Source organism: Helianthus annuus, chromosome 1 (genome assembly GCF_002127325.2).
Source record: "Helianthus annuus cultivar XRQ/B chromosome 1, HanXRQr2.0-SUNRISE, whole genome shotgun sequence".
In the NCBI taxonomy this organism is placed as follows: domain Eukaryota; kingdom Viridiplantae; phylum Streptophyta; class Magnoliopsida; order Asterales; family Asteraceae; genus Helianthus; species Helianthus annuus.
In genome coordinates, this window is record NC_035433.2 from 136,998,850 (window position 1) to 137,013,782 (window position 14,933).

General features: G+C 38.5%; 1 protein-coding gene across 1 annotated transcript; it reads right to left on the reverse strand.

The window, feature by feature from the left end:
• Positions 1-2,649: 2,649 nt before the first annotated feature.
• Positions 2,650-3,561, reverse strand: LOC110879929 (NDR1/HIN1-like protein 3). The gene has a single exon (XM_022128482.2). The coding sequence runs from the start codon at positions 3,489-3,491 to the stop codon at positions 2,775-2,777; it is 717 nt and encodes a 238-aa protein (XP_021984174.1). The 5' UTR covers positions 3,492-3,561; the 3' UTR covers positions 2,650-2,774.
• Between the last annotated feature and the right edge of the window lie 11,372 nt (positions 3,562-14,933).

The following is a 14,933-nucleotide window of genomic DNA, read 5'->3' on the forward strand; positions in this document are numbered from 1 at the left end:
CGAAAGTAAAAAAGTACATTATAAATAAATAAATAATGAGTCTGTGATAAAAACATAATCATTAATCCCCATTTTCAGTAAAACCAAGTCAAAATCAAGTATAAAACTATGAAATTAAGTTAAATCAGAAACCAAAACATAATCACCAACCCCAGTTTCATTTAAGTTAAATCAAATCCAACATAAACATGTCAAATTCTATTCTAAAAAAAATAAATCAAAACCCTAGGTGCATAATATCAACATCAATGCAATGAAGGTGCTTACGTGTCATTGCCGATTCCGGTGGGTAGGTGGTCAACAGCAAGCGATCCAATATTGTTTTGTTGAAATTTCATCATTATGAGTAGGAATTAAAATGGTGTATAATCAAATGAAGCATATATTATGAACTACAATGCATTGCACCTAAGGAAACCCAATATCAGAAAAGTAAAAGGAGTAGAGAAGAAAAGTAAAAAGGAAAAAAAAAAGAAATTTTTTTGTGAAATTCTCTCTCCTGCCCACCCTCTCTCTCCTGACCTTATCCCTCTTTCTCTCTCCTACCCCCTACTTTTTCTTACTCTAACAGTTGACTTATGGGTGTGTTTAACAAAAAAAAAAAAAAAAAACAATATTATTATAAGAACCATGTAAACGTATTTACATATATCTACGTAGGCTAAAGGGTGTGAGGGTTATGGTTGAGACATGATTCGCCACGTAATCATTGTGTGTGTCCGGTTGTGATTGTAAGGTTTCCGGATGTGGTTGAATCGCCGTTGAGGGTTAATGGTGGAAGTGACCGGGGGGGGGGGGGGGGGGGGGTGTCCGGTTCCGGAAGAGGAACCGGAGTTTCATGATGCGTCGGATAAATTTAAGGTTTTGTCATATATAAGTAAGATGCCACGTAATTGCCACGTAATGATGTCCAAGTAAGCAAGATGGTGACATGTAGGATCAAAAACTAACAGAATTAGTAATTTGTTAACAAAGTGGTGCCAACACAAACTGAATGTCAAGTTGAAGGTGTCGGGCGTCAAAGTGTTAGTTGGGGGTGGCGACGGCCAAAGGTCAATGGTTGGGGTGATAAAATCCAATAACCCTTTTTAACGACAAATTTCTTTTAATCGTTGTCGTCTGTGAGACCTGAACCCAAAATCTCCCCTCTCAGGTGTTTAAAGAATTTGTCTTTGCCAATAGACGAACAATCCTGTGGTCCATATTTTGTCTTTTAATGCCTTTTTATTTATAGTTTCACTTTTACCCTTTTCTTTAAATAATATAGTTATATATTATGCCTTCAACTCATTTAATTAGTTGTGTTGAAAAACCTGTAATAATCTTTGCTCGCCACTTTTTTAAAGATTGAATACCCAATTGTGTTGAAAAATAAGTATTTTTTTGGTATCGTAAATAGCAGGTGCCGATCGATGACCCAAACCGATACTAATTGAACATCGATACCGGTATTAATATTATGAGAAACGGCACCGATATTCATTTTAATAGATTTTAATTAATCTAAAACACATACAAATATCTATTCGAGTACATGACAGACTTTATATTTTGTTCTCTTAACATTGTTATACAGAGTGCCAGTATATAAGGGTGTAAGGAGTGGTTAAACACTTGAGAGTGGCAAACTAAAAATTCGACCAATCAGAGTGCGCCACGTCAATCAGTGAAAAATGTTTAAACTTTGGTGAAAAATGTTGGCAATGGTTTAGACATTTGGTGAAGTGATAAACATTTTTTTTAAAAAGGAAAAATATGTGATTGGTTGAGATTGGAATGGACCCCACCCCAACCCCCCCCCTCTCTCTCTCCTTCCTCCCTTCCCCGCGTCGGCATACCATCACCGATTCCCCCCCCCCCCCTTTCATCAAACACCCACGCGGCAAAGTGTTGGCATTGGTTTGCCGCGGGTTTGCCGATCGGTGACTTGAGTTTGCCGCATCTCACTCCTTACCCCCTTAAGGGTGTAGGGAGTGGTTAGACACTTGAGAGTGACAAAGTAAAAAATCAACCAATGAGAGTGTGTCATGTTAAAGTGGTAAACTATGCTCAAAATGTTGGCAATGGTTAGACACTTGGTGAAGTGGTAAACTATTTTTTCTTTAAAAAGAAAAACGTGTCATTGGTTGAGATAACATGGACCCCACCACACACCCCCACTCTCTCCCCTCTCCTCCCTCTCCCCGAATCGGTGTTCCCTCACCGATTTTTCTCCCCAAATCGGTAAAACAATTCAGTAAAAAGGTGGGCATTGGGCAAGACATCGGTATAGGTGCCGATGCCTTTTGCCAACACCACTCGGAACCCCCTAAGTACCTAAACAAACCAAATCGATGTTGACCACGTTCTCGCCACATCAAGTAGTCGAATCCCGCAAATATAACATGGTTTACGAAATATAAAAGTATCTAAAAAGAAGTTCCACCACCACAACTAGAAAAGAAGAAAAGAACTCGACTGATAAAAAGGAAGCGTTAAGATGCCGCAGAGTATCCCATCATATAATCCCCCAGGCCCCACTTGTCATATCTTAACGTTCAAAAACAACAAAACTATTCAAATTTTAAATTTAAATTCATTATATATATTATATCTTCTTTTATCTATACTTCAACTTCAATCAAACATACTTAAAATTCAATAACAATCTAATTCAATAAAATCATTAGCATCATGATAATATCATATACTCATATCCAATATCAAAAATTCAAAACTAATTAAAATAAAAAAAAAATACTAACAAAAACAATAAAAAAAAATCATCATCATCTCTACCAATCAAAATCACACTTTGTCCTCTCAAACTTCTGATCAGAAACCCTACCTTTAACACTCAACGGAACCTTCAAATCACAGTCAAATTTGGGCTTAAATTTGGGCGTTTTCATCCACCACACTTTAAACCTAATCTTCAACCTCAATTTCAAATCAATTTTGAAAACACCATCACCATTCTCAGCCTCATACTTCCCTTTCACACCACTCACAACCTGTTCACCTTTAAAAACCGCACTCACATTATTCTCCTTCTTATGCCCTAAATAAAACCCTACCACATCCGCCGTTGAAAACCTAACGCCGTGATATAAACCGTTAGCTTCAATCTTATCGTAATAGATCCCTAACCGGCGGTTAGGGTTTCGGAACGTCATGTTAACGGCGAGGTTGTAGTGGAGCGTGTCGTTTGTTTCCGATAGGTTGAATTGCGTAAGCGTGACGTCATCTACGTGAAATTTGGGGACGTTAGGGCGGAAGACGAACCAGAGGATTAGAGTGATGATTGCGAGGATGATTGCGAGTGTGATGAGGATTTGGAAGATGCAGTTGAAGATACAACTGCAGATGCAACTGAAACAGCAGGTTAACGGGTTGCAGGAGCCACCGCCGCCGCGGCGGCGGCTTGGACGGTTGGAGGATTTGGTTTTGGGGGGGATCGAAGGGCCGTAATAGGCGCCGTTGAGATGCGGTTGCTCCGGCGTCGGTGGCATTATCGGAATTTGTAGAGAGAAATTGTGGAGATGTGGGGTTTAGGGTATGGGAGGAGTGGGGGAGTTAAATAGAGTGTGATTATGTATGTAACGTAACGGATGCTTTTTTGTAACTTTTTATGGGTGTATCATGGTTGTATGTTATGCATCTTTGATTGTACGTTTTGTTCGCGATAGCGATGGTTACGTGGAGTGAGAATACGACCGTCGTATGTATCATACTTAAAGCAAAATGTATGTATGTATCATGTTTAACGTTGGAGCACAATTTAAAGGTAAGTTTAAATCATTCGACTTGTATTTTCGTTCTGATCAAAAGACCTAAAACGTCAGCTTGTAATTCGAGGAAAAAAAAACTAAGGACCAGTAATAGAAAAATAAGTGAAATGTGGGACTGACATGATGAATATTTAAATGTGTGACTGACAATGGTCAATAATGTCTAGTTGGAATTATTTAGACGCTCCAAATAAATATTGTTTTTTTTTTATTATTATATAATTATGTTTTATAGTTATCTATCTATTTTGTGCTTATCTATACTATTATAAAAAGGAGAAGTGATGTACACACATGTAATTTTACATGGCGTTCATCATTTTATGCAATGTGTACAACTAAACAATGCTTATTTTATAAGGGTAAAACTGGAATGAGGATGAATTTTTAAGACACTGAGAGGGTATAATAGTAATTCGACCAACCCATCACACTCACACACCCAAATTTCTTTCCTTCACTGCCCTTGAAAGAAACCTAACAGACTCTCACAATATTTCTTCGAACAAACCTAAGCATTGTTTAGTTGTACACATTGCATAAAATGATGAACGCCATGTAAATTTACATGTGTGTTCATCATTTTATGCAATGTGTACAACTAAACAATGCTTATTTTATAAGGGTAAAACTGGAATGAGGATGAATTTTTAAGACACTGAGAGGGTATAATAGTAATTCGACCAACCCATCACACTCACACACCCAAATTTCTTTCCTTCACTGCCCTTGAAAGAAACCTAACAGACTCTCACAATATTTCTTCGAACAAACCTGTGTAATTGAAGACCGAATGTAACTGTGGGAACAATTAATCATGAAATCAATACGATACTGAATGTTTCACATTCGTCGCTTCAATTTACCCTATCCCTTCGATTTATCGGCGATTGAACCCCCTATGCGTTTCAATTTAATCCCATTTTCATGTGTTCTACCCTTCGTCCTTTAAGCAATTGGTAATTCGAAGCGAGATCGATTTACAAGCAGGCCCTGGGGAAGAAATTCAGTAAAAGTGAGTTCTAGGTTTTGGTTAATTTGGTGTTGTGATTCGATATGTAGAAGCATTTGCTAGGTATTTCGTTTTATTACTTATTATTTTTGAATTGCAATCTGGTCGGTTCTTTACTTTTTGGGGGTAACCGTTCCTCAGATGCAAGTCAAAGGAGTGCAAACTTGAAGTTCTTTTGTTTTCTTCTTGGTGTCTGACAATGAAATTGTTTATGGGTTACCATTTTGATGTCTCGTAGATTTAAGATTACAAACAGTCTTTAATTTGATAACTTGGTATGTGTATATTGTTGTATTTTTTTATTGTGTGTGAAGGGACACATATGTGAAGGCTATGGCAGGCGAGCGTCCAGATGATCGCAACGACATAGGTTAAATATCTTTTTTATTGTTTTATTTGTAATATAAGTGTTTATGAATGTATTGAATACTTATTTGGCGTCTCACACTAGAATTTACTCTATGATGACAATGAAACTAATAAGACTTGTTAATATCAAATCTTGTTAAGTGAGATTGAAATATCAAATTCAGAAACCAATGTTATATTTTTCTAGGATTAACTCTTTGATTATTTTTCGGTTATTAGAGTTGCAGCCCAGTCAAAATCATCTTGGTGGTGTCACAAGAATATTAATGGTCACACATGACACGGAAAATAAGAGACCCCACTGAAGAAGGAATATATGCAGATACATGTACAACTTAACCAAGTAAATATATGCTATGTTTGATTACATATTCAATGTTCATTAGCGCTTACTTTTTACTTTGTTTCAGTGGAGGCATATGTGAAATTTGTCAATCACTTGGCCAACCAGCCCTTCTTGAGCTGCTTATTCAACCTGACTCATACGAGGATACGGAAATCAAAGATTTGAGGCCTTCAAGGAAGAAAGGTATGTATTGTGAGGCATTATTTTATAAATGCCCAAAGTTACAATAATGCTATTGATGGTTGTATTGTATCTGCTTTAATCACATTTTTGCAATATATTTTTCTGGTCCAGCATAAGCCCATGTCAGAGATTACATCTGGAATATGATGTGGAATATACCATCAGGGCAAACTTCATGTTAACCGTTATAAACAATTTGAACCATATGTTGGAAGTGAGAGTATTGGTGATGAAATAATAATATTTGGGCGTGGAAATATTAATATATCTTTTGATAGAGATATAGTTGTTGTGGAAATATGTAGTTGCTGATAAGTCATTTATTCTCTTTTTCAATTCAGTGCACTATAAACTATTAAAGAGCATCATTATTTGCTTGTTAATATTTCATTTTTAAATTGTGTTTCAGATGATGAAGAAGATGATGGTGTCCACGTAGCATCGTGCAGCGCTGCTGTTGCTCCCAGAATTGCCAATCCAGCACAAGGATCTGCTGAGAATGTGATAATTCTCCTTCTCCTTCTGACTGTGTTGTTGGCATTATAAACATAAACTGGCATGCATAAGTTATATTAAATATAATTCTTGTCATAGTCACTATGATTGATGAATTTGATGAACACGTTGTTATTAATTCATGGTGACTGTTGCTATGATTGATGAATTCGACGATTGATTTTATGTTGGTGTTTTTAGGGAAAACTGGAGAAGTGGTTAGATCATATTTACCTAACTTATACCAATAGTTTGTAGGATTTAAAAGCTTTCAGAAATATAAGGGAGAAGTAATATAAGTTGGGTAAATTGTTGCACAGTAATATAAAGGAGATCAGATCATCATATTTACCTAAATTTCAGTGACCTTTCAGAAATATAACGGAGATCATCAATCGTGTTTATCATGGGCATTAAAAGCAGTGGGGTGGGGTTCCGGTTAGTCGTACTTGACACGACTATTGTAATTACAAATCTATCCAGCATTTGGAAGATAGAAATAAGTACAATAAATAAAGAATAATCGCGTGCGGAATATTGAGACAAGTATAATGTATTACAGGGTGGTGTGCAAGAGCTGCGGGAAGTTCGGGTGGGGAGGTTGCGGCGAGCATGTGAAGTTGGTGTATGGGGGTATAGAAAAGGTTAAGCATTGTATGTGTCGGTCGTGGCCTGGGGTTGTAGTTTCTGAGACGGCTTCGGCTACTACATCTGTTGCTGCAGCTACTGCTACATCTACTGTAGGTAATCGTCGTTCTTTTTTTAGAAGTAAAGAACACCACTGGTCAAGTGTCGTTCGTGAATCGTTTCTAAATTTTAAGTTTTAAAATTTTGATGATCATAACAAAAGTTATGTACTTGTATATTGGCAAGATAGATTGATGGTTATGAAAAATGGATAAAAAGGAATTATAACGTTGGAAGACAATGTGTTTCCTGTCGTTGGTATATCATTTTTGTTTTGTGAAGTGTAATATAACATTTAATCAAATAAAACTTTCGGTATGAATATGTAACCGAAGATGTATAATATATGCTAATATTGTTTCGCTTATGATGTTTTAAACGTAATTTAAGCTTGATACAAGATGCGTTTTAATAAGATTTAAGTGGGATAAGCTACTATAATTTCGCGTAACTCGTGATGTGAAACAACACATCTGAACAAAACCTAGCAATAAGCAAGAACTCTGCACCAGAGTTCCAGAAAAACAAAATGATGACCCGTTTGACCTACACTCTTAACGAAATCGAGGGCCCGTTTGAAGTATCTCAAGATGGCACCATCAAATTCGACGAAAAAGACGGGATCGATTACGCTACAGTGACCGTTCGCTTCCTGCAGCGTAAGTGTTGGTTTGAAGTGTTATGGAGTTTGACTTCAGGGTTTGTTTTTCTCGTCCGAGTATATGCTGCTGCCTGGGTTTTTGTTGCTGTCTGGGGTCCGAGTTATTGCTACTGTCCGGGTTTATTCTGCTGTCCGACCCAAAAGTTTTTTTCATTTGTATGCCGATGTGTTTGGGCTGTGGTTTTCTGCTTTGAGCCGGGGTAGTTTTTCCTGCCTTCCAACTTGATCCAGGTCTGAGAAAACCCCATCAGGTACTAAATGCTATATGTCAAAAGGCCTTCTCAACCGTTTCCTTTTGTAAATAAAGTTTTAAAGAATGAAGCAACTCAACCCCGTGTTGTTACCTTTTTTCGTACCATGAAAACTAAAAATTTGACACATGTATAGCCTGGAAAGCTCATGCAAACAAAGCCAATAAGTCATCTTATATACTGATGTATGTATATATATTGCAAGTTGGTTGCAGGCAGCATGAACTTGAAGAATTACTTGGGACCTAAAAGAAGCCAAGTTGGTTGCAGACAGCATGAAGTTGAAGAATTAGTTAGGACCTGTGTGCTGGGCGGTCCATCATGGAAAGGTCAATCACAAGGAGGCTGGTAGGAACAAGTGTAGGGTTTAGTCGCTCGACAACGCCAGTGCTGGCGACCGGCAAGGAATAATCCGACGTTGAGTTACATGATTGTCATTGGACCAGGTGTTGGTGCAGGAAACATTAATAATGACAGAATTCGTGTCGGAGATGGTGACGCTGACGGTGGCGATGAGAGAGGGATGAACAGTAAGAGAGATGTTAGCCAGCTGGCGAAAGCGTTGGAGATGGATTTGGATTCGGAGAAGAGTGATAATGAACAAGGTGGTGGTGATGAGGATGATGAAGGTAGTGGTGGTTTCTTTGTTTGTAATATTTGTTTGGAGATGGCTATGGATCCGGTTTTGACATGTTGCGGTCACTTGTTTTGTTGGTGTTGTTTTTATCAGTTGTCGTATGTGGATTCGAGTGCGAAAGAATGTCCTATTTGTAAGGGGGAAGTGACAGATTCGAGTATTACACCGATTTACAGGAATGGTAGGAATCAGCCTGTTTTGAATTTGGAAAACGGTGTTAAGATACCTCCAAGACGGCAAATTTTCTTTTATTTTTTAAGACTTACGCTATCATCCCTTGTACTGTCGTCACCGCTGCAACGCGCGGGTTCCTCACTAGTAATGATTAGAAGTAAAACGATTGATGTATATATCTCTTAACTTTTATAATTATTTATTAGTGTTTTTAAGAGATCAAAGCTTATATTATGTTTTTTAAAATATTGAAAAGAGTAAACTGCCATTTTGGTCCCTGTGGTTTGGGCACTTTTGCCATTTTAGTCCAAATCTCAAACTTTTTACATCTGGGTCCCTGTGGTTTGCATTTTGTTGCCATTTTAGTCCAAATTTCAAAAACCCCCTAATTTGACTGTTGAAAGCTGCTTATTTTGTCCTTTAGTGCAGGGGTATTTTGGTCATTTATGTTTTATTATAAACTGATCATCATCATCCCCAAAAATAATCAGCTCTCTCTCTCTCTCTTTTCTCTCTCTCTATAGCACCACCACCACCGCCACCTCCTCCCTCTCTCTCTTCCATCTCTCTAGCACCACCACCACCGCCATAACCTCCTTCCACAACCACCTGTTTCCACCATCACCACCCATTCACCCACCGCCGCATCATCCACCTCCAAACCCTAACCGATTCAATTTCTGATTCAAAATCAACACCTAATGTAAATTGAATCCAATTCAATTTCTGAAAAAAATCAACAAACGATTTCTGAACAAAAACAAATAGACAAAAAATACAAGATGAATTACCATTCTCCTTCTCATTAATCTCTCCAAAGCTCACATCTGATTTCTGAACAAAATCTGATTCGATTTCTGAACAAAGCTCACCACCGCCATCATAATCCAGATCAACTCCTTCCTCGTTTACCCCCTTCTCTCTATAGCACCACCACCACCGCCCCCATCTGCCACCACCGCCCCCATCTCAAACCCGAGCCACACCATAACCACCTCCACTGCCGTCGTCAACCACCCCCTTACATCATCATCATAATCACCGTCCATCATCATCATCATCAGTCATCATCATCATAATCAGTCATCGTCAACCACCCCCTATTTACAGATCTGAAAAGAAAGAACGATGGAGGAGAGATACAGGTCTTCACCGTGAGTGGGGATGAGGTCGCCGGAGTGGGGATGAGGTCGCTGTAGTGGGGATGAGGTCGCTGGTGAGTGGGGATGAGGTTGCCGGAATGGGGATGAGGTCGCTGGTGCTCAGGTGGGACGATGACGATGGTGGATCTGAGTTTGGTTTTACTCACATATGTGTATTCACGCCTGAGTTTCGATTTAGAGAGAGAAGAGAGAGAGTCAGTTGGGGTAAAGAGGTTGAGATAGGGGATGATGATGATTTATTTGGGGATGATGTTAATTAAGAATATGTAAAATGAAAAGCAAAATGACCAAAATGCCCCTGAACTAAAAGACAAAATAGGAGGTTGCAACAGTCAAAAATATGGGGTTTTTGAATTTTGGACTGAAATGGCAACAAAATGCAAAACACAGGGAACCAGATGTAAAAAGTTTGAGATTTGGACTAAAATGGCAAAAGTGCCCAAACCACATGGACCAAAATGGCAGTTTACTCTATTGAAAAACATTACAACTATCAAACCATGAATACCAAATTACTTGTCACTTTTGGCCGATAAATAATCTCATTTAACTCAATTTGGCAGATAATAATTCAAAGTCAGTTATTGGACGATAATAATCTAAACTGGTCAATTTTTTTGTAAAATAGTATGCCGTTAAAATAGCTTTACGGAGTTAAGTTTTTTTTCCAAATTACAATACAATGTTTAGGGCTTTTGATCGGAACGAGAATACGAGTCGATTAATGTAAAACTTACCTCGAAATTGTGCTCGAAATGGCTTGATTTTTGTTATTTGAAGTTTAAACACCCGAATTGAAGCACAGTTTTCGTGGGTTGGGGTAGTATTTCGAGGTAAGTTTTACATCAATCGACTCGTATCTGTCACACCCCGAAATATCAGAGCATGGCGTGACTGGACCGGTATCTTCATTGCACAGCGGAAGCAAAAAGCTAAGACTTCTAAACAATGAACGCCGCTAAGTACTCGAATTCCCATGGGTTCTCCTATTCCAACCGTTCCATATTTTTGAAAATGCAGCCTGAGAAAGAACATGCGAAAAAGTCAACATAAAGTTGAGCGAGTTCATAGTTTGTCTTGAAAAGATTTAAAATAAATCTTTTTGATAACCGGTTTTAAAGTTTTTGAGAAAATATAGTAAAATTATTTTCTTGGCATGATATATGAAAAACTGTGAGTCTAGCCCACAATAGTCTTTGTGTATTGCACGAGAGAGAGTGGGCCGAGCCCAAACGAACTTTTATAAGCAGGATCAGCGCGTCCTCTTACTTAGGTATAATTTGAAAAACGTTATCAAAGTTTGTAAATCCATGTATTTGTGAGCTTACATCAAATGAATCTTAAAAACATTTGAAAGTTCAGTTTATAAGTAGGTATGTAATGCGTCTATGAACATGTTGATCATTAATGTGTAGCTAAGACATTAATATGTGTGCCGACATAGGAAGCACTCAACCCGGTAGACGATTTAAGTGTCGATTCACTTCGACAGGGACACAAAAGCACTCTAAGTGGCCGCACAAGGACCGTGAGTGGGGCTCGCCCGTACCCGATAGATCTATCCCCTGTTCCGTGGTCCTTAAAAGGATTAATGGTGCCTAAGTTAGCGCCTATTCGCACGTGATCCAAGAGTTCATTCCATAGCTTAATCATACCCTAGTTAATATGTATTTCAAAAGAAAAAGGGGGACATAAACCCATTGGGTTGTCTCGTTGTTCGTACGCAGACCAACCCAGTCCCGTTGTAGTAACTAGGACATTCCCGTCACTAGTCATGAAAATCATGCACGTTTGTGAAAATATGCGTTTGTTTTGTAAAACCGGTATGTTTAGTATAAACCGTTCATAAACCATTTGAGTTCCTTGAAATCAATTCGCAATATGGTTTAGAAATATGAGTTTTCGTTCAACGAAAAGTTGTTTATTTTTGCAAAACCTGCATGTCTTTCCACCCCCGAAAACATTTGTAAAAATGTAAAACAGTAAAAAGTGGGGGTTATGAACTCACCTTGACATTCCTGTGCAAAGCTAGCCTAGCGTGATTCCGTAGTGTCATTCCACGAATGTGATGTAGCTAGCGTGCATCTATAGTATTCCTAACAGGGAATAACTTATCAGTTTCTAATTTAAGCGTAGCTAAACTACGTGTCCGAGCTCTACCGAGTCGTAAATAAGACGACTCTACGAAGGTGTTGTTATTTTGATTTAGAATAACCAATCTATGGTTATGTGATCCCATTTAATCGGGATAGAAACTAAGTCTCAAAATCGACTTAGTTTTTCCAAGTGATTTAAAATATATATATTTATATATAACATATGTACAAAGTTGTGTTGGTCGCCGCGGTTAGAAGGCGTAGGTGAATAGTGGTACGTATCCGAAATGTCGTACGTGGTGCGGTACTATACCGTTGTAGTTTTCGTAAGATGTAAACAAATATATATATATATATATTCGAATCCTTGGCGTTCAGAATAAATAAAAAAAAAACCTTATTTTTATTTTATAAAAGTATACGTACAAACGGCGTTTGTAGTAAATATAACGATTTTATTTATTTTGTAAAGTCGCGCAAATTAGCGACGTTTGAAATTAATATGAGTAATCGTATTCGTTTGATAAGAATATTCGGATTCTAAATTGTTGAAAGAAATATAAATAATTACATTTACTTTATAAGATTTCCGAATATTAGATGTTTGAAATAAATATGAAAACTACATTTAGTGCGTAAGAGAGTTTAAAGTCGTCGTTTTTGAACTACAAATACGTGTCGTGTTTCGGATTTTTATGAAAATCGGACAGAGTTTCCTCTGTTTTAGGATAACCCGACAACTAACGTGTCGATATATTTTTCAAAATTCAACAAATTTTCAACAACAATTCAATCATGTAATCAAACTATATAAAGCTTTCGTCGAGTAAAATAAATGTAAACTAATACCAAAACGAAACGGGTCGAGCTCGGTCGCGTTTAATGATAAATATAAAATCTAATCTAACATATATATACGAGAGTTTTAACGCGTTGTTAAAACTTTACCGGGTCTTAGCGTCGACTGAGTTGACTCATGAGTTGACCAGGTCTGACCTGGTCAACTGAGTTGACCGGTTGAATCGACCGAGTCGAACCGTGTTTAATCAGAACCCTAACCAAGTAAATCCTTCACTGAGCCGAACCCGAATAAACCAATTTTTGACTGAAACTGAACTAGTCCGCATTGTTGACCCGAGTTAACTGTCATTGACTACGGTTGACTGTTGTTGACTTAGGTTGACCGATCCTTGACCCGAACATCGAACTTCAACATCTGAACCACTACTAAACTGAGACCCAAAATAACATCGCCACTGCCGCGCCGTCGGCCAGTATCCCAATGGCTCCGCCGTCCTGCCGTTGCCGCCACCATCACCAGCGTCGATATCATCAACCGCATCCGCTGTCAACCACCACTTCTAACCTGAAACGAGACCAATCGGTCGGGATTTTTGTCGGTCTAGAGCGATTCTGAGAAGAAAGGAGTAGATCGAAGGTTTTACTCGAACCAGAATATTACCTGATGCCGCCGGGGCCCTCTACCGTTACTCGAACCCCCCCTCTCTGTCGTCGTTGCCAGCGACGGTCTTCACCATCGCTCTCTCTCATCCTCCGAATCTCTCTCTCTGCCTCTGATTCTCGTCGCCGCCGCGGCGGTCTCACCTCCACCCGTCGCTCTTCAACCGACAAATGCCGCCACCACAGGTGGTGGTCGGCCAGCCATCTAAGCGAGCAGGGAGACCGAAATGGGGGTAGAGGTGGCGTGGGTTCCCTTGTATATGCAGGTTGGAATCGAGAAGGGAGGACAAGGGGTGTGTTTGGTGTGTTTTACATCTGAGATTTCTAAGAAAATAAGGATAGATGAAGTTCTGTGAGTTGATATGTATACATCGAGAGGGAAAGGGAAGCAGACAAGGGTTTTGTGATTTGATTTGTCTGTGTTTGAATTTTGTTAAGGGATGTTGTGGATAAGGTGCAACAAAGAGGGAGATGAGGGGGGGATCTTGTGGTGTCGGCTGTAAAAGTGAGGTTTATTAGGGTTATACTACCCATTTATACATAGGGTTCATCTAGTGGGCTTTGGGCTTGGGCCCAAGGCCCACAAGCCCAATCCCGGTGTTTAGGGGCCCGTAATTTTTCTATGAAACCCGTTACCAAAAACCGTGCTCCACTTAACGTCGAAAGATAAAAATTTTATTATTAAAATACGTAGAGCATAATCAGTAGTCGTAGTCGTTTGTGCGCTCGATCGTCGATTATGGTTAATTTCGCATAAAGTCACGTTATTTGTCGTTCTAACCGTTTTTCGTTCCGTTTTCGACTACGGTAGTTAAAATTTAATTATGGAGCTAAAATATATCTTAAAAATTTAATATTTGTCGGCGTTGTCAGTACTTTGTACGGTGTCAGTTCGTTGTCGCTTAATGTCCAGCAGATTTCCCTTAATTCACCATACGCGTTCTGAAAGGTTAGATAGGCGTTCCTAAGCATTTCAAGATCCTAATTAAGTTAACTCGTGCCTTAAACACTACTTATTATCGGATTAAACGTTTGTTAATCGCGTAATTAGAAGCCGTTAAGTACCGGTTGTCACATTCTCCCCCTGTTACAGAAATTTCGTCCTCGAAATTTAGACTATGTTATCTCCTCAGAATTGTGTCGTTCGCAGGTAAGTCCGAACAATGCCAAAGTGAATAACCGCGTAATCAAATCAAGACTTATCCAGATTACGTGAGTGAAAGGACATTTTGCATCAATAAGAATCCAATGGCTCAGCTGAGTTTGTTCCAGAAATCAAAGTCAAGTGAACGAAGCGTAGTGATACTATCACCAATGCGACCAAGTTTACGGGGGTCCAACAAAAGAGGAATTTCGAACAATAGAATTCCAAATGAATGTTCACAATGTGCAAATTGATTTTTTTTTTATTATTTTTTTTTGTGAGACAAAAGAATTTACTACCAACGGAAACTTGCGTTGGTTGTTGTATGATTGAAACTCGAATTCAACAAGCTCAAATGAATAGAATCACAAAATGATTTGTCAACTACCGAACCATTGAATGAATAAGATAAAATCAACGTGTTGCAAGGATACACCGAAATGAAATACAACCGAACCTGGTGTATCATCATCTTAATAAATAG